At 34.7% G+C, this 24,669-nt stretch overlaps 1 protein-coding gene across 3 annotated transcripts in view; it reads left to right on the top strand.

Moving 5' to 3' along the window:
• The window catches only part of LOC144977167 (protein LSM14 homolog B-B-like), a 36,753-nt gene extending 12,084 nt beyond the window's left edge, over positions 1–24,669 (top strand). The window contains exons 3-11 of one of the 3 annotated variants that reach the window (XM_078922043.1): positions 1,539–1,713; positions 3,812–3,904; positions 8,421–8,720; positions 11,044–11,217; positions 13,520–13,676; positions 15,629–15,981; positions 17,926–17,996; positions 19,437–22,682; positions 23,267–24,669. In XM_078922043.1, coding sequence (XP_078778169.1) covers positions 1,539–1,713; positions 3,812–3,904; positions 8,421–8,720; positions 11,044–11,217; positions 13,520–13,676; positions 15,629–15,981; positions 17,926–17,996; positions 19,437–19,460 — 1,347 coding nt within the window. In that variant the 3' untranslated portion in view covers positions 19,461–22,682; positions 23,267–24,669. Of the gene's footprint in view, positions 1–1,538; positions 1,714–3,811; positions 3,905–8,420; positions 8,721–11,043; positions 11,218–13,519; positions 13,677–15,628; positions 15,982–17,925; positions 17,997–19,436 lie in introns of all 3 variants that reach the window. The other 2 variants (XM_078922045.1, XM_078922044.1) reach the window with 2 other exon arrangements.

Here is a 24,669-nt window from a genome sequence, read left to right as displayed (position 1 = left end):
TGTGATATCTTACATCTTATTGGCGGAGAAAAAGACTCGGTATTACTAAGCCTTGGAAAGGGTGGCTCTCTGAGAGAAAGTCAACTCTCGTTTTGAATGTGTCACTGATAGTTGCATTTTTAAACTTGAAATTTATATAACTTATCTTCAATATTTATGTTGAATTATTATGTTTTCATGTAGAAAAATGATTGTAGTTTCTGAAACAACCAAAAACTGAAATTTGATAATTTTGACCATTTCCACTTTAAAACCGGTTTTCTTCGTTTTCCAAATCCCGACTTAATACCGCTTCGAGGCGGAGGGTCACATATTTGGATTCAGTTTTCTTTTTGTAGAATCTGGTTAAGTAAGAATAATTTTAAGTGTATCTGAGATGTCAGTTTTTGTCTCAAAATAAAAGTGACATAATAGTCCATTCATGCATCGAAATGTGAAGCCAAAACTCTGTACTTCATAAATCAAAGGCCCTTTAGATAACAATATGGTCTAACACAGCACAATAACGTCAACACCTACATGTTACTGGTTTCACATGTGACCGGTGACTGAGGCCAAAAAACTCAATAACCAAATGATTTTTGTCCAGCATAAAACTTTATTTAGTGAGATATAAACAAAAAGACACAATCAACAACAATTATAATACAAAAATGTTACCAACTTTTGGAGAAAATATCAGTCACCAACAACGGAATGCAAATATATTATTTCATAAATATAAATGTACATTAACAACAGTAATATTGCATGGGCTTATGACCAGCAATATTTAGAAACTTATGGAATAAAATCTTGGGCAATAATGTGAACGAAGCATAAATTTTAAGGATATGGTGTCACTTGTGATCCTTGACCAGTGACACCATTTATGTCACAAGCAATATCAAATTGCAATTTCACCAATAATATATCATTAATTTCAGTCAAACAAGTGTGCTAACTACAGTTAAATATGGAATTTCATAATATTTAAAAAACCAAAGACTTAAAAAATAGAAATATACATGGGAATTAAAGCATTTGAGTGTGACTTTTGACAGTGACACCATTATTTTACTCGTGTCACAAGCAACACCAAATCGCAATTTTGTCAATTAACTAGAAATGGAATGTGAAGGATTGGCAGGCCTGCACTAAGATTGGATGATTGACTTGGTTTTTGGTTAATTTTAAAATGTCAATAAGCTAATTGATTACCGTCCCTGACATTTGCTTTTTAATTTTAGTTTAACCCACTTGACTGTTGTCTCGTAACTTGTTAATGAAAATCTCTTTTACAAATTTTGTAGACATATCTTCGCACTCACATGTATTTTTCAATCACCCTCTCCTTTATTCATTACCATGCCTGCCAACTCCTCTGCTTTTGTGGAATCATTAGATTTTCATTCTTCCTTTCTGCCATTGACAACATTACAAAATTACTCATTTATGACTGTCTGATTCCACTTTTGGGGTTTGTAGAGTCGGCAAGAGGTTGGCAGGTCTGTTAATATTCTTAAAACTGTTACTTTATTATTACTCTCCTTTACCAGTCATCCCAGCCTCCTCCAGGCCCTGCAGGGGCAGCCTTCCCTCACGGTCAACAAGGCCAAGGCTTCCAAGCAGGTGGTTCAAGTGGTTACCAGCCCTTCAATCCACAACCTTTCTTTAGTGGCCAGGCAGGGCAACCAGCACCGGGATACCCACCCCCTCACCATGGGCAGTCTGGTAATTGTACTCATATGTTTTCATTAAAAAATTTGTGTTGCATGGATAAGGATCGCTTCTTTTTTACAGCAGTAGACAAAAAGAAAATATTTGCTGATGTTGTTTCGCAAAATAAACAAACCTTGATACTTTGTAACATTGGGAAAAGATATGGTAATGAATTTCATTTTCTAAAACATTACTCTTCTCTAACTCAAACTTTTGAACAAAATTTGACCCATAAATTTTACAGTGGCTGACAAAATCAGTTTCAAATTACCATCTTCGCATTTAGAATTCTCTTACCACAGGCACCTGTTGCATAAGTCAATGAGACTGTCAGCAATATTAACCGACCGTCAATTAATGCATATTTTACTGGTGTATACAGATTTTTAAAATCTTGAATTTGGTCAAATTCTGATATTTCTGCTCTATTGATTCAAAATTTAATGTGCAGATAAAATGATTATTGATGAAAATGTGGTAATTTTGGTCAGAAATTGATATATGTTTAAATTATACTGCATCAGTCTGAAAGTGACATCTCATAAATAGGGGTGAAAATCATCAAATTTTAAATTGATACATATTTGTTTTTTCAAATTTGGATTTTTCCTCATTTACATGGACAATTTTGTTGGTGCCTGTTTATGTATGTTTTAATTCTTTATTTATGATTTTTTTGTTGTTGCTTTTTTTTTTTTTTTTTTGCATGTAGAAATAACTTTTTTTTTCATATAGTTTTTAGTCTGATTTTGCCTGTTTCTTATTTCAAAGATAAGGCCATAGTAAAAACTGTTTTTCTTCATTATGGAGTATTTCACACTTTTTACCCATATTTTACTTTTACAATGTCATTATTACTTATATGTTTACTTGAAATTAGTAAATTTTGATTACAAGCCATTTAAATTATTTTCCCCTTTCCGGAAAGTTAGTAATTGATTTTGAATACATTTTGAATCAATTTTGAGATGAAAATAAATTGAGATAATCAGGCCTGTAAATCTTCCGACTATTGTCGGATTTCTGACAGTATGATTTTGCTCTATATATTCTGTTAAGTGCTAATATTAAAAAAAAATAAAAAAATAATAGTACAAATAATATTCGTAACATCAAAGAACAGAACCAACAAAAAATAAAATAAAATAGTTTTATATCGCTCCTCGAAAAAAATCAGATTTTATTCCACTTCGAACGCCAACTTTAAAAAAAAAAAGAAATTTTTTATTTGTCGCATCAAAGACTAGACCAGCTATCAGTTAGCTATATTATCATGCCACTTACACACCCCGCTAGACGTGGATGTATTAACTGCCTGCCTACTGTGCCACATGCAGCGAGAGAGGGTTGCGGCAAGTTCGCGCGAAACGTCTAACACGCATCTAGCAGACCCGGCCGTTTCTCTCTATTTTGCTACCAACACACATGCATTTCTCTGTTTCTCTTTTCTCCTTCTTATGGATTCTTTGGTTCAGCCTAAATGTTGATCAGAAAAAAATAATGCGAAATAATTATTTTTCTTCGAAATATATATTCTTCTAACTCGGGCCTGGGCCTAGAAATGTGTGTACTCTCTCAAATACTTGGGATTTTTTTCTTTGGTACCATAAAATAAGGGCCTCATTATAGATGAGTTGCGGAAAGTGACGAGATTTGACTAGTCAATTGACATGTTATACCTGTGTTGTGTTTATTGATTAATCCATATTTTTGTCCTGTTGGTCTATTTTCGCGTGTTTGAAAAGTTCCGACAAATTTTTCACCAACCATTTACAGGCCTGGATAATTGATGAACATTTTGCAAAAGGATTCTCTCACATTTAATATCTCACCTGCAATTTAAGCCTTATTTTTTAAAAGTTATCAATAAGTCAAGGCATGACATAAACTCCTGTTTCTGCTGAACCGATTTACTAAGAAAAAAAAATAAGGGAAGCTACTCTTTACAGTTAATATAGTCTATCGTAAGTAATATGGTTAGATATTCCTATTACTATCCCCCCTCTTTTGCTAATTCCATAATCTTTGCAATCACTGCTGGGGTTTTTTTTGGTGTGTGTGTGTGTGTGTGAAAGATGTGACAGTTTTTAATCCATTCCTTATCGTGTAGGAGGAAGTCAGGAGGAGTTTGTTGAACGATCACCAGAGCAAAACATCCATGGATCTGTAGCAGTAGCAGCTATTGGTACAAGACCCATTTCCGGTGAATAGACATGCACACATATTTATTGCCAGAGCTTTGTAAAACCAATCAGCATTATTCATGCTTAAGAAAATAGTACAGGCGCTTAATCTGTCTACCCTTTGCTGGCTTGTAGCTTTCAATTTACACACAAATACATACTTTACGTTGATTATATATCACAATACACTCACTTTTTTTCTTACATTACATGGGCATTTGCTTCAATTTAGTACTACAGATTACTTCCTCTTTAGTAGTAATGATCTTTTCCCGCACTGGTTGTTACTGTTATGATTGAGGTGAGGTTAATTTCTAATCTTCTTTTTGCCACTAATCTCTCGCAATGTTAATGGTTTATATTGTTATTTTAGTTAATTTATGTTGTTTTTTTTGGGAAATGGGGGGGGGGGGGGGGGATGTTTATCCTTGGTATATCAAAATTTCATTGTCAATTATCTCATTTTAATGTTATCAATTTCAATGTCATATGATATTGTTACTCTCTTAAAAACTTATCATGACCAGATCCATTTTACATTCATATCACACTCGTCTTGATTGTTTTGCTACATTTATCATATTAAAAAAAAAAATTCTAGGGTTTATCGGAAACTGTCATCTTGAGCAAATTTCTGAGCTCTCATTCTTGAATCAAACATAGAAGATTTATTTAGATTTTGTAGTAGTGGTTGATTGATGACCAATTCCAGCTTGGAGTTCAAAAATCGTTATATAATTCTGATGGGGAATATATTTTGTCTCATCCTAATGAACTTCTTTTTTTCTATTCTTCTCCCTTTCTTCCTTCAGAGCTTTTTTTCCCTTGTAGACAGGATCATTACATATATTTTGATCCGACTTTTTTGTCTCCCAATCTCCACCCTCCTTTAATTACTTATTGAGTGCTTGTACTAAATTCTAAGCATGGGTGAAAGTTCGCCGGAAAAATCCGGTATGGCCGGATTTTTTTTTTGAAAAAGAGGTCTCGCCGTTTTTTTTTTGTCTGGCCGGAATTCGAAATGAAAAAACCGGCACTGTATAATAATAATTAACCACACTTCTGTTTTTTCCTCTTATTGGTAGTTGCAGGATTTTTTTTTCTGAGCACCTGCCTTTGCAGGATTAATATCATTGAGTAACTTTCACCCATGATTCTAAGTCCTCTGAGCAATCCACTATATCTTCCTTTTCTATCTTTTCTATATACGTGGGTAGGTTCTTGGAGACCCAACAACCACAGGTATTACCCCTGAGTAATTGTGGTTTGGAAGGTTTGATACCATGGAATTAACTCCCTCTTTCAAATATTTTTTACAATCATCCACCGCTTTATTGCTGCTTCTTTCTGGTGAGAAAATCATATCACAATGCATGCTGTATCTAGTAGCAAATGAAAATCAAAGTCTGACATTTTTGCAAGTTTTTTTTCTATTTTCCATAAATTTAAAATTAAAAAATTGATATGCTTCAAAATTATTCGGCAATGAATTGATTTAATTAAAATATTTTCCACATGTTGATGAGAACAATTTCTATAATGTTACTAACCATTTTTGTTCAGGATAAATCAAACGCTCTTTTGATAAAAGCAGAATGAGATTGGGGTCATTCCATGTCAAGTGGATCAAATTTTCCAAAATTTGGAGCCATGTCCCTTTCGATTTTTCTCAAACTTTTCTCAATTGAAAATACTTTTGAGTTATGAGACATGAACAAAACCAAATATTTTAATTTTGTACAATTTTGTCTCAAAACTTGTCAAAATCAAATTTGCTCACTGGTCCATTCTTGTGGGGTATTTCCTTTTTATTAATCAAGCTAAACGTCTCAAATTTGGTAATCCGGTACAACTTTTAGCCCAGATTACAATTATTTGAAAGAAAATGAAAATAATCTTCAACAACCTTTGGAGTTGTCTTCTCTTGAAAATGGCTCCGCGCGCAGTCCTTTCCTGGGGCTGGAATGAATTTGGAGCGTACCAAGCTCCGTTTATGACCTAAAATCAAACATCTCCTCGCTGAAATCACAACAGATATATAGGTTTTGTAGGGTGAAAATTTAATATGATGATTAATGGAGTGCTATAACGCTTGCAACCTATTTCTGTTTTCTTGTTCCATTTCTTTTTCATTTTTGGTTTTAGACTGTATTCTAAATTGGTAGTGTGCTTGTCGAAGATTCTGGCTTTCTGAATCTTCTAATATTAATATATATTGTTTTTGGAAAAGGTATCTCGCTTTACTACAAAGTAACCATGAAAAACCTTGAAGCATGCATTTAATTTGTAATCAAAGGTGTAAACAGAAGTAAGGGTCATAGTCATGTCAATAAAGGGCACCAACAATACAGGTTGCCCCAAAATCATACATGTATGTTTTATTCACCTTTGTAAAATTGTATGCTTTTTCTCTCAGATTGTACCTTTTTTTATGAGACTCGAATCCGAAACATTTTAAAGTCATAATTGTTTTTTCATAAGATTTTTTGACATTCATCATGCATTAGTTTTGCTATTTGTTAAGTGTCGTTAAAATGAAAATATTGGTGACAATTTTGCCATTGACCTTCTATATTCACTGCCAATCCTTCCCTTAGATTAAGGATGATTGAGATTTTGACTAATCACACTCATCTGATTTTTCAGTTGAGAGCCACTTAATTTTAATGCCTTTTGCAAAATCAAGTTTCACTTAGGAAGTCTTTTGGGAAAGACACAAAATTTGACCATTTTGAGCTGTCAATTTTGTTAGTGTTAATAAGTACAGTAAAATTACTTTAAACCGAAAGAAGCTAAACCGAAAAATACCTTAAACCGCAAAGAATTTAATAAATTGTACTAGTTTCTTCATTATCTTTGTACTAATTCTTACGATGAACCGAAATACTTCTAAGCAGGACTTTCTTTAAACCGAAACAAATTGAGAGCACCTTCCCTTTTTCTCTCTCTATTTTTCTTCAAAAATTCGGGAAGGAGGCCACACGTAATAATGCCCGGCGATATTAAACAAAGAGCGTAAGTATAAGATGAGGGTGATGGGGGGTGGGGGTTAGGTAAACACTTCAATCACTGCCTAGGACTTCATATACTCTATAGATGTCACTGATCACTGCACTTGGGCTTGGCCAACACCACAATCGCACAGACTGGAAAAGGAAGACAGCGGGTGACTAGCAGGCGAAAAATGAGGAAAGAGGGGGAGTTGGGGTGTAGAATCACGCAAGCGAGATGTTCTCGCTCTTGTGTTGATGCTTTGGAACTGACTGGATTTTCAACACGACAATTGACATGCCATTTCATTTCCACTTTGTTTAAATATGTGTGTGTGTGTGTGTGTGTGTGAGGGGGGGGGGGGGGGGTCGATGTAATTAGGCCTTTGAACCTAATGGCTTTTCAACAAAGAGAGATGTGTAGTAGACAGCTTAGACACTTACACGCCTTTTCACTTTTCATTTCTACTTCACTTCACCTCTGAGTAGCTGCGCATCATTCATTATCAATTATCGCACAAGAACTTTCGATCTTATTTTAGCTTTGCATTTTACTAAAAGATGTCTAAAAGAAAGCACTGTGAAAAAAAGTTGATCAAGACGGAGATATAATGTAAAATACACGGCATCCCGAACTCAACTCTATCAACTATTTTGATTTGAAAACGAAAACCCCCAAAAATATTTTGAAAACACACCCAAAGAAAAAAAAATGTTAATGGTTACGAAGACGGCATTTATTCAACAACTCCATTTAACGGGAAACCCATGATGCGATTAAATGAGCAAATTCCTTAAATAGTTACTACCCTTGAAAAACATTGCAAAACGGGAGCTTGCTTTAAACCAAAATGTCTTTAAACCGAAATGGTTTAGAAGGTCCCCAAAATTTCGGTTTAAAGTAATTCTACTGTATTCCATACTCCCATAGCGGGCAGGGAGGTACATACTGTCTTCTATTCCCTTATATCTGTTTTCCAACATGCTTTCTGTCTTTGTCTTGGAATGAGATTACTTGGTTTTGTCCTGGCTCTGGCCGGAGGGAAACAGTCAAATGCATAGTTATTATTTTGGGAGATGATATTTTTTTCCTTGTAAATCATCTCTCTGTTATGTATTATTATTTTTATTTTGAATGTATAATGTAAGCATTTGAGTGTGTTCCTCTTTGTTGGATTTTGTGCTTGTGTCTGGATGAGACTTGTAGGTGATTTCAAACTAAGTACATTGGTGGTATGCTCTTGGAATCTACATCTGATCCCTATTTGTTCTCAATTCCCCTTTGTCTTACTTTTTCTTGAGTGCTTTAATTGTAATTCTAGAACTTTTTACTATCCCATTTTCTTCCTTTTTACTGGCGCTGATATAACCTAAATGTGTTGTAAGCGCCGTAAAACCCTTAAAAACAAAACAAAACAAGTATTCCATAGACAAATTTATCAATGTAAAGATCAAAGGATTGTTTTAAACTATTGGCAGGTAAGTTTTTTGGTGGTTATTATACTTATAAACTAAGACAAAATTTTAAAAACTTTTTTTCTTGCAGGTTCTCAAACCTCAACTCCTCCATTAAGCCGCAAGTCTCCAACCTCTGACCAGGGTGTCCAGGTACAACCAAGAAGTCCAGAAAAGTCCAGCAATGACAGCAGTCAGAAGTCCCAAAATCACAGCTATCATAATCAGCAAAATCATCATCATCCCCACCATCACCACCACCAGCATAGGGAATATCCACGTGGTGGGATGAGAGGTGGTCATCGTGTTGATAACCGCAGTAATGAGGGACGTCCTAATGAAGGAAGAGGTGCCATGTCGTCATTTGTTAGAGGGAGAGGCAGCAACAGGGGTAGGTCAATGTTAAATTCTCAGCTATAATAGAATGTTTCTGATGCTAACTGCATTTCCATTCTGCCCCCCTCCCATGAGTCATCTTTAAAAAAAAAAATAAGGATTGTTGAGTAGCCTATCCTTGCATTGGTGAAAATGTAATAATATCAGACCTGTTAATCCTCTATATTCAGAAGTTCTGATCTACCAGAATTGGGTAATAATCTATTCACCTTCTTCAGTCCCCCCTCCCCTCAAACAAAAACAAATGAAGAGAACTAGCTATAAGAACAGCCGGATGCTCCACTACAACTGCTATTTTTTAGCAGTTGCATCTGTTGATGTGCAAGTGTTCGTTGATTCTTAAGATTGAGCCAGTGACTCCAAGTCGAGAGGGAAGTCTGTGCTATTTATATGCCTCTACAAAATTATTAGGCTAATATAGTTATACTGCGGTTATACGAAATGAAAGTTACTGGAAGAGGGCTTTTCTTTACATTTTTGCAGTCGAAATTAGTTTATAGTTTGGCATTCCATCTACTTCTACATCCATAGGTGTGAATTTCCCCGCTATTTAGCGGTTACCCTCTGAAATGAAATCAAGGTCCCGCTTAAAACCTATTTTCAGTGATGATGATTATAGTTTTCCGCTGATCACTTCTTGTGTCATATTTTGACACCTGTGCTCAGTTGCACTACTACTACTACTACTACTACTACTACGACGACGACGACGACTGACGACGACTACTACTACTACTACTAACTACTACTACACTACTACTACTACTACTACTACTACTACTACTACTACTACTACTACTACTACTACTACTACTACTACTACTACTACTAGTACTACTAATACTACTACTATTACTACTACTACTACCACTACTAATGCTACTACTATTATACCACCAACACATCATCTTTACTAACATTACTAAAGCCACCACCACATTATTTATGAATGATAATGAAATCAATTGTCACTGTTATTATGATCACTAGTATCCTTATCATCATGATGCTCATTACTACTACCACTACTACAAACGCCACCACATCATCATAATTACTATCACTACTACCACCAGCAACAAACCATAAATTCACCACCACAATACAATCTTCACTTTCTCTTTTCGTTACTTTCTTTTTCTTTTCTGTCTCTTTTTAAAAAAATCTTTTAATTTAATTATTTTTTTATTAATTTTTTTAAAAAATCCGTTATACCATTTATTATGTTGATGATATCAGTGAAAACAGTGGTTTTTGTTGTGAATCATGAGTGTTACTTACTATATGCACCCCCTGTCCATCCTTAAAGTTTTTAAAAGGGTTTTCATGGATCCACTTTTCCCTCTGAAACCATGATTTTCAATTCCCACCTATAGCATCAATGCACCTACATTTAGTAATAACTCCATTTTAATCAAATTGTCTATTGTAACTTTCCTCTCTTATCTGTACTCTTTTATTTTGAAACCCATGTCTTCGTTTGTTGAAAAATTTCATTTTTTGTAGAGCTCATTTACCGGCCTATTTATTGTCGAGGTCTGTTTTGAGTATGGTGTTTTTATTTCAAACTTGTCCTTTGTATTGTATTTTAGAGAAACAGAATATGCACTTTAGCTAGAAATCATTGGGAGAAAGTTGTTCATTATTCTTTGCCTTAGAACATATAGGTACAGAGTTAATAGTTGTCATGCAGCAGTCATATTTCTTGGGCTTTTGATACAATTGCGGGGCTGCCAAGTGTCTGACATCATGCAGGACAGTTTCGCATTTGGGACTGCTGTCCGGCATCACTGCCTCATATCCAACATTTCAGCCCAGTTGTTGATAGCTATTAGTATTAGGATAATATGACTGTCATATCATCCTCTATGGTCAATCAATAGACATTTTGTGTCTGAATAGCTCCTTCAAAGTGTATGTAGTTGATATTATATTTTAGGAGGTCAATGACCAAGGTATTATTATATGATGCCTCCAATACGTGAGATATATTTTAAACAACATTCAATTAGTAGTATTATTGTGTGTTGTCGGCTACTGTCCCTATTTAATTTTGGCAGTGTGTGTGTGTGTGTGTATGTTTGTGCTATTAATCTGTCCCTCATTCTGCCCCAAAATGTCTCTCATTTTGACTTTCTGAACTTGGCAGTCTTGTTCAATTGGTGAGTGGTATGAGTAGCATATGGAGCGACTTTCTGCTGGGAGTTGATTGTCAGAAATTCTGTTGATGTATGCATACTTTTGGGCGATAGATTATGCATGTTAGACTGAAACTTTTCTGACCCATTTATAAGAACTGTACTTTGACTCTTTTTCAGGCCAGCAGATGAGGGAAGGTGGTACAGTAAGAGGTCAGGGTCATCCCAGGCACCGAGGTCGTGGTGGTCGCTCTTCAGAACCATTGAAGTTTGACACTGACTTTGATTTTGAAACATCCAATGCCCAATTTGATAAAGATCACATTGAGAAAGAGTTGAAGAATTTAAGCCTAAGTGAGTATTTTATTTATTTTAATTAAGCTTAAGAAGAACATATTTCTGGTCTAAGGATTAATTTTTTTTTTTTTTTTTTTTTTTTTTTCATAATAATTGACCACGTTTTCTTTAATTTGTTTCTGTTTTATTGATCCCTTTTATATTGAATGATTCCAGTTGCTCAGACTCAGTACATAAAGTGTTTATAAAGTCTAGATTCATTGCTAAAAATGAGTAAAAACAATATTTCATCCTTACCTATATTCAAATAAAATCTTCAATATGGTTTCCATCATTTGCAATGCAAATATTGTGTTGCACAATAAAAGTTTTATTAATCTCAAATTGGTTGCCTCAAAAGCATTGAATCTATTAGTTATAGAAAAAAAATAATACAGGCCTGTAAATCTTCCGTCTATTTGTCGGATTTCCGACAGTACGATTTTGCTCTATAAGTGCTAATATTTTAAAAAAAATAAAAATAGTAATAGTAAAAAAAAAAATGCGCAACGTCAAAGAACGGAACCAATAAAAAAGAAAATAAAAAACTTTTATTTCGTTCCTTGAAAAAATTAGAGATTTTATTCCGTTTCAAATGCCGACTTAAAAAAAAAAAACAAAACAAAAAAACTTTTTATTTGTCGCATCAAAGACAAAACAAAACTTGCTGTCTATCAGTTAGCTATAATATTATCATGCCTCCGCAAGACGTGGATGTATTCACTGCCTGGCTACTGTGCCACAGCCAGCGAGAGGCGCGAAGTCGCGAGCGTTTCACACACACACATCACACACACACCTAGTCAGTAAATAACCATCACAAAGTTCCAACCGACTGAAGTTCTCTCTATTTCGCTACCGACACACTGCATATCCCGGTCTCATATTTTATCTCTATATTTTTGTACCGTCCATATTGGACGGAAAAAAAAAAAGCGAATAATTATTTTCTTGAAATATATATTCGTTTCCTTCATTCTTCTTCTTCTTTCTCTCTTCTTCTTCTTTATCTTCTCTTCTTCTTCTTCTTCTTCTTCTTCTTCTTCTTCTTCTTCTTTCTTCTTCTTCTTCTTCTTCTTCTTCTCTTCTTCTTCTTCTTCTTCTTCTCTTCTTCTTCTTCTTCTTCTTCTTCTTCTTCTTCTTCTTCTTCTTCTTCTTCTTCTTCTTCTTCTTCTTCTTCTTCTTCTTCTCTTCTTCTTCTCTTCTTCTTCTTCTTCTTCTTCTTCTTCTTCTTCTTCTTCTTCTTCTTCTTCTTCTTCTTCTTCTTCTTCTTCTTCTTCTTCTTCTTCTTCTTCTTCTTCTTCTTCTTCTTTCTTCTTCTTCTTCTTCTCTTCTTCTTCTTCTTCTTCTTCTTCTTCTTCTTCTTCTTCTTCTTCTTCTTCTTCTTCTTCTCCTCTTCTTCTCTCTTCTTCTTCTTCTTCTTCTTCTTCTTCTTCTTCTTCTTCTTCTTCTTCTTCTTCTTCTTCTTCTTCTTCTTCTTCTTCTTCTTCTTCTTTTTCTTCTTCTTCTTCTTCTTCTTCTTCTTTTTCTTTTTTTTTTTCTTCTTTTTTTCTTCTTCTTCTTTTCTTCTTTCTTCTTCTTTCTTCTTCTTTTCTTCTTTTCTTCTTCTCTTCTTCTTCTTCTTCTTTTCTTCTTCTCTTCTTCTTCTTCTTCTTCTTCTTCTTCTTCTTCTTCTTCTCTTCTTCTTCTTCTTCTTCTTCTTCTTCTTCTTCTTCTTCTATAAGAATTAATCCAAATAAACGAAAGAGTCAGCGTAAACATTTAACACAAACAGGAGCGAAGATACGCAGCTTCCCGTGTCAAGCACGAGATACACATCCTTCAAAAGGGTAGGAATTGTTCTCTTCTTTTCATTTTACAACTAACTCAGACCTGGGCCTTCAAATAATCGGGATTTTTTTTTGGTACCATAAAATAAGGACCTCATTATAAATAAGTAGGGGAAAGTGACATGATTTGACTAGTCAATTGACGTGTCATATATGTGTTGTGTCCATATTTTTGTCCTGTTGTGTCTATTTTCGCGTGTTTAAAAAGTTCCGACAATTTTTTCACCAACCATTTACAGGCCTGATAATAGGATTAATGTCAATCTACCAGTGATTGGTTTGATGCATCTGTTAGCAATAATGTAAATTGTGATAAGAATCTTAGTAAGGGCACAAGACAGTTGTACACTACTACAGAATATGGCATATTTTTGGCTATACAAACTTTGGAGATGTGAAAGACAGCTTATTTTTATTTGATATTATCACTGTCGACTTTTTCAATGTCCATTATAAACTTAAGAATAAATTTTTTTCAAAATTGTTTTCAGGTGATAAGTCTATGAATGGTGACAAGACAGATGATGATCCTGAAATTGAAGAAGATGACGGGGAGGAAGAGGAGGATGAGAGCCAGACTGTGTATTATGATAGGAAGAAATCATTTTTTGACAATATTAGTTGTGAAGCAACTGAGAAAAGCAAAGGGTTAGTGTCATGTATTTAGTAACTCCTTTTTTATGTTTTGAAAGTTGGTGAATGGGCTAATATAAGCAGCTTGGTGGGTTCCTGACCTCCCATAGTGGGCAGGGAGGTACTTAATATGTGTCTTCTTTACCCTTATATGTTTTCCAACTTGCTCTCTGTCTTTGTCTTGGGATGAGATTACTTGGTTTTATCCTGGCCCTGGCCGGATATCCTAGCTGGGAGGGAAACAGTCACGTGAATAGTTAGTTATGGGAGATGATATTTTTTCTTTTAAATCATCTCTCTTATGCACTGTATTATTTTTGTTTACATATTATATATGATTTGTAAACATTTGAGGGTATCCCTCTTAGTTGGGACCTGTACTTGTGTCTGGATGAGACTTTTAGGTGATCTCCAACCAAGTACACTGGTAGTGTGCTCTTGGAATCTACATCTGTTTCCTATTTGAAAAAATTCCCCTTTGACTTACCTTTTCTTGGGTGTTTTAATTGTAATTCTATAACTTTTTACTTTCCCATTTTCTTCCTTTTTACTGGCAGTGATATGACCTTAATATGTAGCAAGTACCCTAAAGCCTTAAAAACAAAAATAAAAACAATAGGTTAAGCAGGTCTGCCAGCTTTCCATTTTTCTGAAGTTATTCCAGATACTTTCTGTTATCCTTGATTTCCCTAATTTCCAAATTTGCAAAATTGAATCTATAAAAGTATCTACAAATATTGCGCAACTTGGATTTTTTGCATTTTTATTGCAATAATTTATCACTTTTTAATGCAATCACAGTCTTGAAAGAAATTGGGTGATTTGTCACTGTTGTGTAGTGTAAGTTCAAGAAATTTGAGTTGTTTGTGATTACAATCTATGCCATTAGTGGGGTTTGAAAATGGGGTTTTGGCCCTTTTGAAATTCGACCAAAAAAATCAAAAGTTCAAAGATACGTATCTTTTGTACGTATTAATGCAGTATCAAACGTCTCAGAATTATATGTACTTTCCACAACAGATAACATATTTGCTGTAAGTATGCCTCTCTCTCTCTTTCTCTCTCTCTCTCTCTCTCCCTCTCTCTCTCTCTCTCTCTCTCTCTCTCTCTCTCTCTCTCTCTCTCTCTCTCTCTCTCTCCTCTCTCTCTCTCTCTCTCTCTCTCTCTCTCCTCTCTCTCTCTTCTCTCTCTCTCTCTCTCTCTCTCTCTCCTCTCTCTCTCTCTCTCTCCTCTCTCTCACTCTCTCATCTCTCTCTCTATCTCTCTCTCTCTATCTCTCTCTCTCTCTACTCTCTTCTCCTCTCTCTCTCTTCTCTATCTCTCTCTCTCTCTCTCTCCTCTCCTCTCTCTCTCTCTCTCTGGGTGGGGTTCCTGACCTCCCATAGTGGGCAGGGGGTACATACTGTGTCTTCTATCCCCTCATATCTGTTTTCCAACGTGCTTTCTGTCTTCGTCTTGGATTGATGTTTATTTGGTTTTGTCCTGGCCCTGGCCGGAGTCCTAGCTGGGAGGGAAACAGTCAAATGCATAGTTATTGTTTTGGGATATGATATTTGTTTCCTTGTAAATCATCACTCTGTTATGTATTATTATATTTTTATTTTGAATTTATAATGTAAACATTTGAGTGTATTCCTCTTTGTTGGATTTTGTGCTTGTGTCCGGATGAGACTTATAGGTGGTCTCAAACTAAGTACTTTGATAGTGTGCTCATGAAATCTACATCTGATCCCTATTTGTTCCCAGTTCCCCTATGTCTTACTTTCTCTTGGTGCTTTATTTGTAATTCTAGAACTTTTTACTATCCCATTTTCTTCCTTTTTACTGGCGCTGATATGACCTAAATGTGTTGCAAGCGCTGTAAAACCCTTAAAAACAAAAACATCTCTCTCTTTTAAAAAAATATATTATTATTTGCATTGTTCGCGTGATTTTGTTAGCCATATTTTTTTTTTTTCTGTCTTCAGGCAACGGGTTACCTGGAGAGAGGAGCGCAAGCTGAATAGTGAAACATTTGGGATATCTGAAAACTATCGTCGCAACTTCAGAGGGCGTGGAGGTTGGCGTGGCGGTAACCAGAGAGGTGGATGGAGAGGAGGAAGAGGAAGAGGTGGTGGGAATAGAGATGGTGGCTTTGGTGGAGGCAGGGAGGGTGGATATGGCCATAGAGAAGGTGGATATCATGGTGGAGGTGGTGGTAGAGATGGCGGTGGATATCATCACAGTGGTGGCGGTGGCAGAGACGGTGGATATGGCAATAGAGAGGGTGGATACGGCAATAGAGAGGGTGGATACGGTAATAGAGAAGGTGGATATTATGGTGAGTGTTGAGTACATTTATAAAGATTCTAATTATGAATGCTCCAAATAAATCTAGTGAGCTAGATCCCCTTTCAACATCGTTTTTATACTCTCGTATTGATGAGCTTATTCCATCAATAACTGAAATAATTAATCAGTCACTGCAGACTAGTATCTTGTTTTAAGACGGCTCTGATTACCCCACTTTTAAAGAAACCCGTTTTAGACCACAACGATTTTAAAAACTAGAGACCTGTTTCAAATCTTCCCTTTATTTCCAAAAGCCTGGAAAAAGCAGTTCTTCACCAATTAACTTTACATCTAAATGAGCATTCCAATCAGCTTGTAGGGAAAATCATAGCACTGAATTGGCGCTGTTAAGGGTAGTAAATGATTTGATTTTAAATGCTGACAAAAATGAGGTGAACAATATATGTATGTTGGACTGAGTTCGACATGATTGACCACAACATTCTGTCGAACGTCTTTTTGGTATCATGAGATTGCCCCTGAAGTGGTTCTAATCTTGTTTAACAAATCGTCGACAGATTGTTGTTGAAAATGACCTAAAAGTGTCTTAAGCACGGTAAAATCCCTAATACTAATAAACACGAGTATAAAACCAAAGTCTGATCTCACCTTCAAAAAAGTTTCCTTAGAACTTTTGGAGGCTGGGTGGGGTCTTTTGACCTCCTATTGTGGGAAAGGTTGTGTTTTCAATACCTTATAACTGTTTTTTACTTGCCTTCTGTCTGAATCTGAATCTTCCTTTAATGTCCACCTTCATTCTTGGAAGATTTTGACATGAACAATAACGTTAGGTTGAAAATTCATCAGTGATCTAGAGGCTCTGTAAATAAATCTAAATCTGTGCCATTCAACTTCTTTGCGATGAATTTTCCAATCGGTGATGGTTCTGGTGTAAAATGAGAATTTTCTGAGGTCTTTGGTGGATGTCAGGGGAATGAAACTGTCCATGTGGGAAGTCCTTGATTCATTTTACAGATTTTTAAATCCTGCATTTAGAAGTTTCATGCTAAAATACTGTTCATAAAAATATCTATTTTTCATCAGTTGGATAGATCTATTGAGTGTAATACTCCAGAACAAGTATTGTGTATGATTTCGAATTTTAAAAAAGTTAAGTGTAGATTTCTTGAATAATAAGAAGTGAAGTTAGAAGAAATGTATCAAAAGAATATAGAGAACTAAAACCTTTTTTTGGTGATGGGAGTGGAAGCCGGGACTTGACAGTTACAGCACCTTCCACCTGGCTGGGAGAGGAATGTTATACAATCAACACTATTATGTTAAGTCAATATAATAATCGTTGCTGATGGTTTTCCTCAGATCTGTAGAAATCCAAAATTTTGGAGTCAAAGGAGTATTTTCCTCCTTTAAAAAAATTACATTCCCCCACACCAATCAATGTATTGGCAGTGGTAGAATTGATGTGATCAATTATGATTTATTGTCTTAATTTGTGTAAAAATGCGGGTTAATGCAATAAAAATGGGGCTCATAGGCAATTGTTCAAATGTTCCTCCTTTTTCACTTTTTGTCACCATCAGCACTAAATATATATGAGTAGAAAAGTGCCAGAAGACAATAGAGACTAAAACCCTTTTTGTGGGATGGGAGTTGAAACAAACCCATGTCGTCTCTCTTTTAAAAAAAAAAATTTTTTTTTTTTAGATTTCTTTGTAACTAAGCAACATATGTTTTTAACTGAATCAATACCATAATGTGAGCCCTCACTCACCCTTTGGATTGTACTTTTATTTTTGGTTAGTGGACAGAAACTATAATTGCATGGCAACAGTTTAATTTGAAATTGACCAATATCCTTTTCTTTATCTTTGATGACTTTTTATAGTAATTTTATTAAGTTGAATTAATGAATTGTCTTCCCCCTTCCACCCAAAAATAGATGTGAAAATAAAAATTATGATTGATCCAACAGGCAATCGAGGTGGTGGCCGCGGAAGACGTCATGATTGGGATTATGGAGATAGAAGGAGAATGGATGGACCTGTAAGTTTACTTTTATATTTTTCTTTTATCAGTGGTTCCAGTTGGCTTGAAGGAAAAATTTTGTAATTTTCAACACGTCTGTAGGCAGACCTTGTGAACTTTGGCACTCAAACATTATTTTGAGCTTGATGATCAACTTGCATAGCTGCTACTATATCGTTGTATCCAGTATGATTTGACATTATCAATCTATGACAGTTATATTTTAAAAAATAATTTAATCTTTCTAAGCATTTGAATCCATTCAGTAGGCTGTAGTGGAGATGCTTTTATGTTGAATTCAAACAGACTTATAGACTAGAGTAACTGCAAACCTACAACTAACACCATTAATATTGAATTGACATTTACAAATTTTGGATGCCAGATTTAACCATATATTGTATTAACATTCTATTGGAAGCTTAGCTGAAGTTGATAATATTATAATATAATTTGCATGACGTCTTAAGTGTGTTACATTGGTACTGGATAATGTCTACCAATCTTTCTGTTTTTTTGCTATTGATTTTATCTGGATTCCACTGTATTTGTTAGGAAAATTTGTGTAAACAAATTTTGTAAAAATCCTTGCGGGTTTCATTCTAAGATATTGACAGGTGACTGCTGCTCATTTGTTTGGTTAACCCATTTCTACCTCCTCCTGAAGAGGCTTTTTATTCATGACAAGCTCTGCCATTCACCGATAACCACTTTGTTTAGGCCTCAACTTAACAAAAATTCTCAATCCTGAGAGTTGTTTGTTATGATTTTATTTTGTAATTTTTGCTTTAACATTTTTACACGTTCTCCTGTTTCCCTAATTCTACTACCAAAATATAAAATGTGTGATATTTCCAGGTATTGTCCATAGTATTTGTTGTTGACTACTAATTCTGTTGTCTTAAATTTTAAAAAAATTATTTTTTAGGCCGACTTCTTTTGCTGTTTCTGATAGGCCTTGCACTTTTCCTGCTTGGCCTAGAAATTTAAGCGCTCTCACTTTTAAAAGAATTTCACCTCTAATTTACAAATTCCAACATGTTCGACAGCATTTTATTATGTCGTTAAAAAAATAGAAGAAAATGCCAAGAACCTGAGTTTAAACCTCTTGGCAGAAATTCCGTGTCTATATCTGTGGGCCTTATGGGGGTCTCAGATTAGACCAAAGGATAGATTGCTTATTATATCTACCTCTGTTCTTCACTTGAAAATTTTGCTTTACTGTTTCTTAAGTGCTTTTAATTTTAAGTGCATCTAGAATCATTTCTAAAATATTTTGACCATCCCATCTTCCTCTTTATTTGTATGGAAATTACTTAGCACTGTAATACCCGTTTAAATTTATTTTTTTTAATGACACTGTGTCACTTATTCAAGCCTTTCCTTTAGAGTTCATATATTTTACCGATATTCTAAAAAGTATCAGGAAATCATAAACATTTATTTTTTTCTCAACAGCAAAGAGTTGAGGTGCAGTCCTAGCCAATTTCAGAGCAAATGAACAAGGATATATCATTTCAACCCTATTATTGAATGGAGAGTGGATGAATATACCTTAGAAGCCCTCAAGCACCAGAGCAAGGCTTTCCAATGGAAAACAAATGGAGGATATTTTCTCGTTTTTTTTCAGGCAGCAGCTTTCATGGAAAGTAAAAAAGTGGTGGATCACCACGTTGGAATGTTTGTGAGGAATATAGTTGGTTTCCTGAATAAAATTTCTTTTTAGGGGAACCAATTGTGACTGAAATGTGTTGTTCGCTTTGAGGTGTCTTTCTTTGGATTTTTTTTTACAAGACAGATTGGTGGAGGCCAAGAGCCTGAAGCAGCCAATTTTCTAGTAAGCGCTTCTTGGACCTCAGTATGGCTTATAAAAGAGCAGGTGTTCACATTTGTTTTTTTTTGTTTTTTTTAAAAATTAAAAACAAATAATTAAATTTAATTGTAGATGTTATTTTTTCTACTACTTTTTGCATCATGTGTATAATTCATTTCCTTTGTTATGTATAATATATATTATGATTTGAATACTTATGTGTACATAGAGAATGTGTAATAATTTTGAAAGATTGACTCTGAGCTTAAGAGATCCATGTTGTGGATTGTGATATTGTGGTATAATTGGACAACTGCCTTGATGCCTGAAGCAGTCAATTTAGTAAGTGTTATCAAGGCAGTTGGCTCTTTTTAAAAAAATTGAATGAAAGCTTTTGGGAGTAAAATGGCTGGGACTCTGAACCATGGAGTATTTATGTGTGAATGGGAAATTATCTCTTTGTCATCACGCCCCCATTGTTTAATACCAGGATGTAAGTTAGGCCTACCAACATTGTCAATATATACCATGATATTAATGTAACATACTGTTTTTGGTAATTTGATTGGAAAATCAAATTGCACCGATTTTGATATATGCTACTGGGCAATAATGGACCAAGCATCTGATTTGATTGGAAAAAATGGAACTCATTTGATTTTTCTTTTTTATGAAAACTTTTTTGATGATTAATTGCCTTTTAAGTTTTAATCTGTTTCTGATAGAAAGTCTGGCCACCTTTTAAAAGTAAAAGGTTTTGTCACCTGGCCGCTCAATTATTGGACACAGACTGAAGGATCTTGTATGAATCTGCAGTCTCTGTTTTCTATATTTATCTAGCAGTTTATGGTTTACTGTCTTTAAGTATTATCCAGTAAATAAAAATTTGCGATAAATCCCAACGTTGCAAGGGATATTTCATTTTTAAAAGTATACCTTTGTCAATTAGACAATAGCATCAAATTCTAATTTGTAATTTTATATATGTCTTAATTACCCTACATGACATGCTATTGAAGCTTATTGAGGCATGATTTATAGTGTACAGAAAAGGTTAAGAATTACATTTATCATTGGTGATGTTGGCAGGTGTGATGATTAGGCTTTCATTCCAATCAGATTGCTCTTTATTCTGAAAGTACAATAGACTCAATCGTTTACCACCCTAAGAGGACCTGGATTATGTTAATCATGAAAATGATTGGTGAGTGGTGCTAATGCTTTAAGTTTATCACTGATTGGCTGAAAACTCATAAAATGTGATATGGAACTAATTTTAGTGCTGGAGTCTTTGATAGGGACAAAAAAACGATGTCACACCTGCCTAGCACAGGCCATGCCAGTTCTACACTTAACAGAAGCAATCAAGCGATGGTCTTTACTATAACCACAGTTGCTTTTAAAAAATCAAATCAGGAAGTGACGTCATGACTTTAGAACCATGTTACTTTCCATTGTTATTATTAACACTCAAGCATGCTACTCTACTTATTCAATTGTTTGAAAAAACCCAAAACGCTTATTTGGGATGGGTTAATATCCATGTTTGTTTTTTGGGGTTAAGTCATTTAATGATCGTTCCACCCCAATCTCATATGTGTGATTATATTTTTCAGTACTCTTTCTTTTTAATGTAGAGTACTTTTTAATATAGAAAGTTAATATTTGACTCCAAAAGCAAATGATTTCCATTTATATTGAGTCGAGAAAGTTGAAGAATAGAGACGAAAGAAAAAAAGATATTCCTGGTTATGATTTGTGTTTGTAGCATTTTGTCAGTTTATTTTTTGGGATGTTGAATTCTAAAGGGTTTATATTTGAGACAATAGTTCTTTAATCTTTTCTGTGTATTATGTGACATGTTTTCTTATGATAGTTTGAATTTGTTTACATCTTATTCTAGGCCTTCTCGCATAGTGCGCAGGGAGGCCCTTACTGTGTCCTCTATCCCCCGTTATTTTCTTTCCAACATGCTTTCTGTCTTTATCTTAGAATGAGATTACTTGGTTTTGTCCTGGCCCTGGCCGGATGCCCTTGCTGAGAGGGAAACAGTGAAATGTATAGATAGTTTTGGGAGATGATATTTTTTCCCTTGTAAATCATCTCTGTTATGCACTGTATTATGTTTTGTTTACATATTATATATGATTTGTAAACATATGAGTGTATTCCTCTTAGTAGGGGCCTGTGCTTGTGTCTGGTTGACTTTTTGGTGATCTCAAACTAAGTACTTTGATAGTGTGCTCTTGGAATCTACATCTATTTCCTATTTGAACCAATTCCCCTTTGTCTTGCCTTTTCTTGGGTGCTTTAATTGTAATTCTAGAACTTTTTACTATCTCATTTTCTTCCTTTTGACCGGCGCTGCTATGACCTTAATGTGTTGCAAGCGCTGTAAAACCCTTAAAAACAAAACAAAACAAATTCTGGGCTTTCGGAGGACTGTGGAAGTAAGTATCACTCCTTATTGGTGGTAGGTACTCCATCATCTGATATATATCAGCGTGAGAAAATATGTTAAAACGAAAAAGTTAAGAAAGTCAAAACTCATTAATTAAAATTTATGTATACTCTTTTTTTAAAAAGAAGATATGTTGAAAAAGTAATACTATAATTGCTTTAATAAACGCACAGCATATTTGCCACATCTAAATTTGGGATATAATTCTCTTATTTTGATGTGATATTATTGGTTTAATATCTTTAAGTATTATCAGGGAAAATAACTTTGTGATACACCAGCAGCTTTGCTAGGGAAATTTAGTTTTTAAAACTTGACCCTTGTCAATTAGAAAATGGAATCAAATTCTAATTTGTAAATTTATATACATATTAACTACATAGGCATTGTCTCTTAACCAATAGATGAATTTTCAGAAAACTTAGCATGGGTGGGGTTCCCTACCTCCACAGTGGGCAGGGAGGTACTTACCGTGTCTTCTATCCCCTTATATCTGTTTTCCAACATGCTTTCTGTCTTTGTCTTGGTAGGAGATTGCTTGGTTTTGTCCCGACCTTGGCTGGGAGGGAAACAGTCAAATGCATAGTTATTGTTTTGGGAGATGATATTTTTTTCCTTGTAAATCATCTCTCTGTTATGTATTATTATATTTGTTATTTTAATGTATAATGAAATGTAAGCATTTGAGTGTATTCCTCTTTGTTGGATCTTGTGCTTGTGTCTGGGTGAGACTTATAGGTGATATCAGACTAAGTACATTGATGGTATAGCTCTTGGAATCTACATCTGATCCCTATTTGTTCCCAATTCCCCTTTGTCTTACTCTCTCTTGGGTGCTTTAATTGTAATTCTAGAACTTTCGACTATCCCATTTTCTTCCTTTTTACTGGCGCTGATATAACTTAAATGTGTTGCAAGCGCCGTAAAACCCTTAAAAACAAAAACAAACAAAACCCTTAAGGACAAGCACCGTAAAACCCTTAAAAACAAAAAAAAACAAAACAGAAAACTTAGCAAGTAGTAGTAATTTTAAAATCTTATTCTTGCGGCATATAAATTTTCGAATGTTTCCAATTTCTTCTTTCTATTGAAACAGCGACATGCTTTTTCCATATATTTTTCTTGCACCCAATATATCAAATGAATGGAAGCACGACAGTAGTGAGAGTGAAGACTTTGTATTTGTATGTTTATTTTCTGCTTGGGATATCTTGATACCGACAGCTTGTGACATTAATTGTTGTTTTAACAGGAGATAAGAATTTGTGGTTTAAACTGATATTCATTTTCCATTGTCAATATTATTACCTTCACTGATAGGGTGTCTCAAAGGAAATTTTAAATAACTATTGGGCTTTATAGTACAAGTTTTATATAGTTCAAGGCCTTGGTGTCAGATATACCAAACACGATGGATACCAACAATAAATCAAAATTTCCCTAAAATTTAATATAGTTTTAAAATAAATAATATTGGGAGATTTGTCTCAAACTCTCTCTCTTCCCCCCCCCCCCCCCCCCCCCCAAAAAAAAAAACAAAACAAAACAAAACAAACAAAAACAAAAAAAACGTAGATATTGAGTGCATCAGCCATAATGCAGCAATGAGCAATAAGTGTTGTGCTCAAGGGGAAAAAATTTATGTTGAAAACCAGACTCAAGCCTTTGGCCTTCTCACTCTCTATAAGTCAGTCATTTTTTTAGGATCACCACATTAATCTTTTCCATCTACAATTGTGGCCAGCTTTTTCTTTTCGGCTTATTATTCGATATAAAATCCCTCAAAACAAAATAACATTTCTGCTTTGGGTGTGTCTTCAAGCCATGAGGACATCCTACCTGCTCAAATAAATAATGTACCTTTTAACAGAAATTAATTGGATCTGAATTGTATTAACCAGAACTTCAAAAGCCACATTGAAAAGAAGGGGAAAAAATCCCGGTGACAGTCTTGTATTTTTAATGTTTACAAAAAAAAAAAGAGAGAGAGAGGGAGAGACCATCTCTCTGACTAGGGATTTCCAAGACTGGTATGTCCAGCCATATTATAATTCTCACACTATCCTTTTCCTCGTCTTTTCTGGAAAAGGACCGATTCCTCCTTTTTGTCTGTAAGGAAACAAGAATTATGAAAAATATCCCATTTAATCATGTACAATATATAACTTTAATCCGGTCTTTACAGGGAGAATTATACATTTTGGTGAGAGTACAGCAGGTTTTTAAGAAGCAGTTTAGACTGGTCACAAGGAAAAACAAATTGGGTTACTATATCCATAAAAAGAGTCCCCCTCCCTCCAAACCAGAGTCGTAATAAAGCAATATTGACTTTGCATTGTTATTATTTAATTTTTTTGTTTCCATCCAAAGAAGAAGGAAAATCCTCTGAATAAACAAAAACCATGTTATCAACTCAG

This window comes from Berghia stephanieae, chromosome 7 (assembly GCF_034508935.2).
Source record: "Berghia stephanieae isolate SIO BIC M18660-M18661 chromosome 7, UCSD_Bste_1.3, whole genome shotgun sequence".
Taxonomy (NCBI): domain Eukaryota; kingdom Metazoa; phylum Mollusca; class Gastropoda; order Nudibranchia; family Aeolidiidae; genus Berghia; species Berghia stephanieae.
The sequence above is the reverse complement of the archived record's forward strand: the minus strand, read 5'-3'. Positions and strand labels throughout refer to the sequence as shown.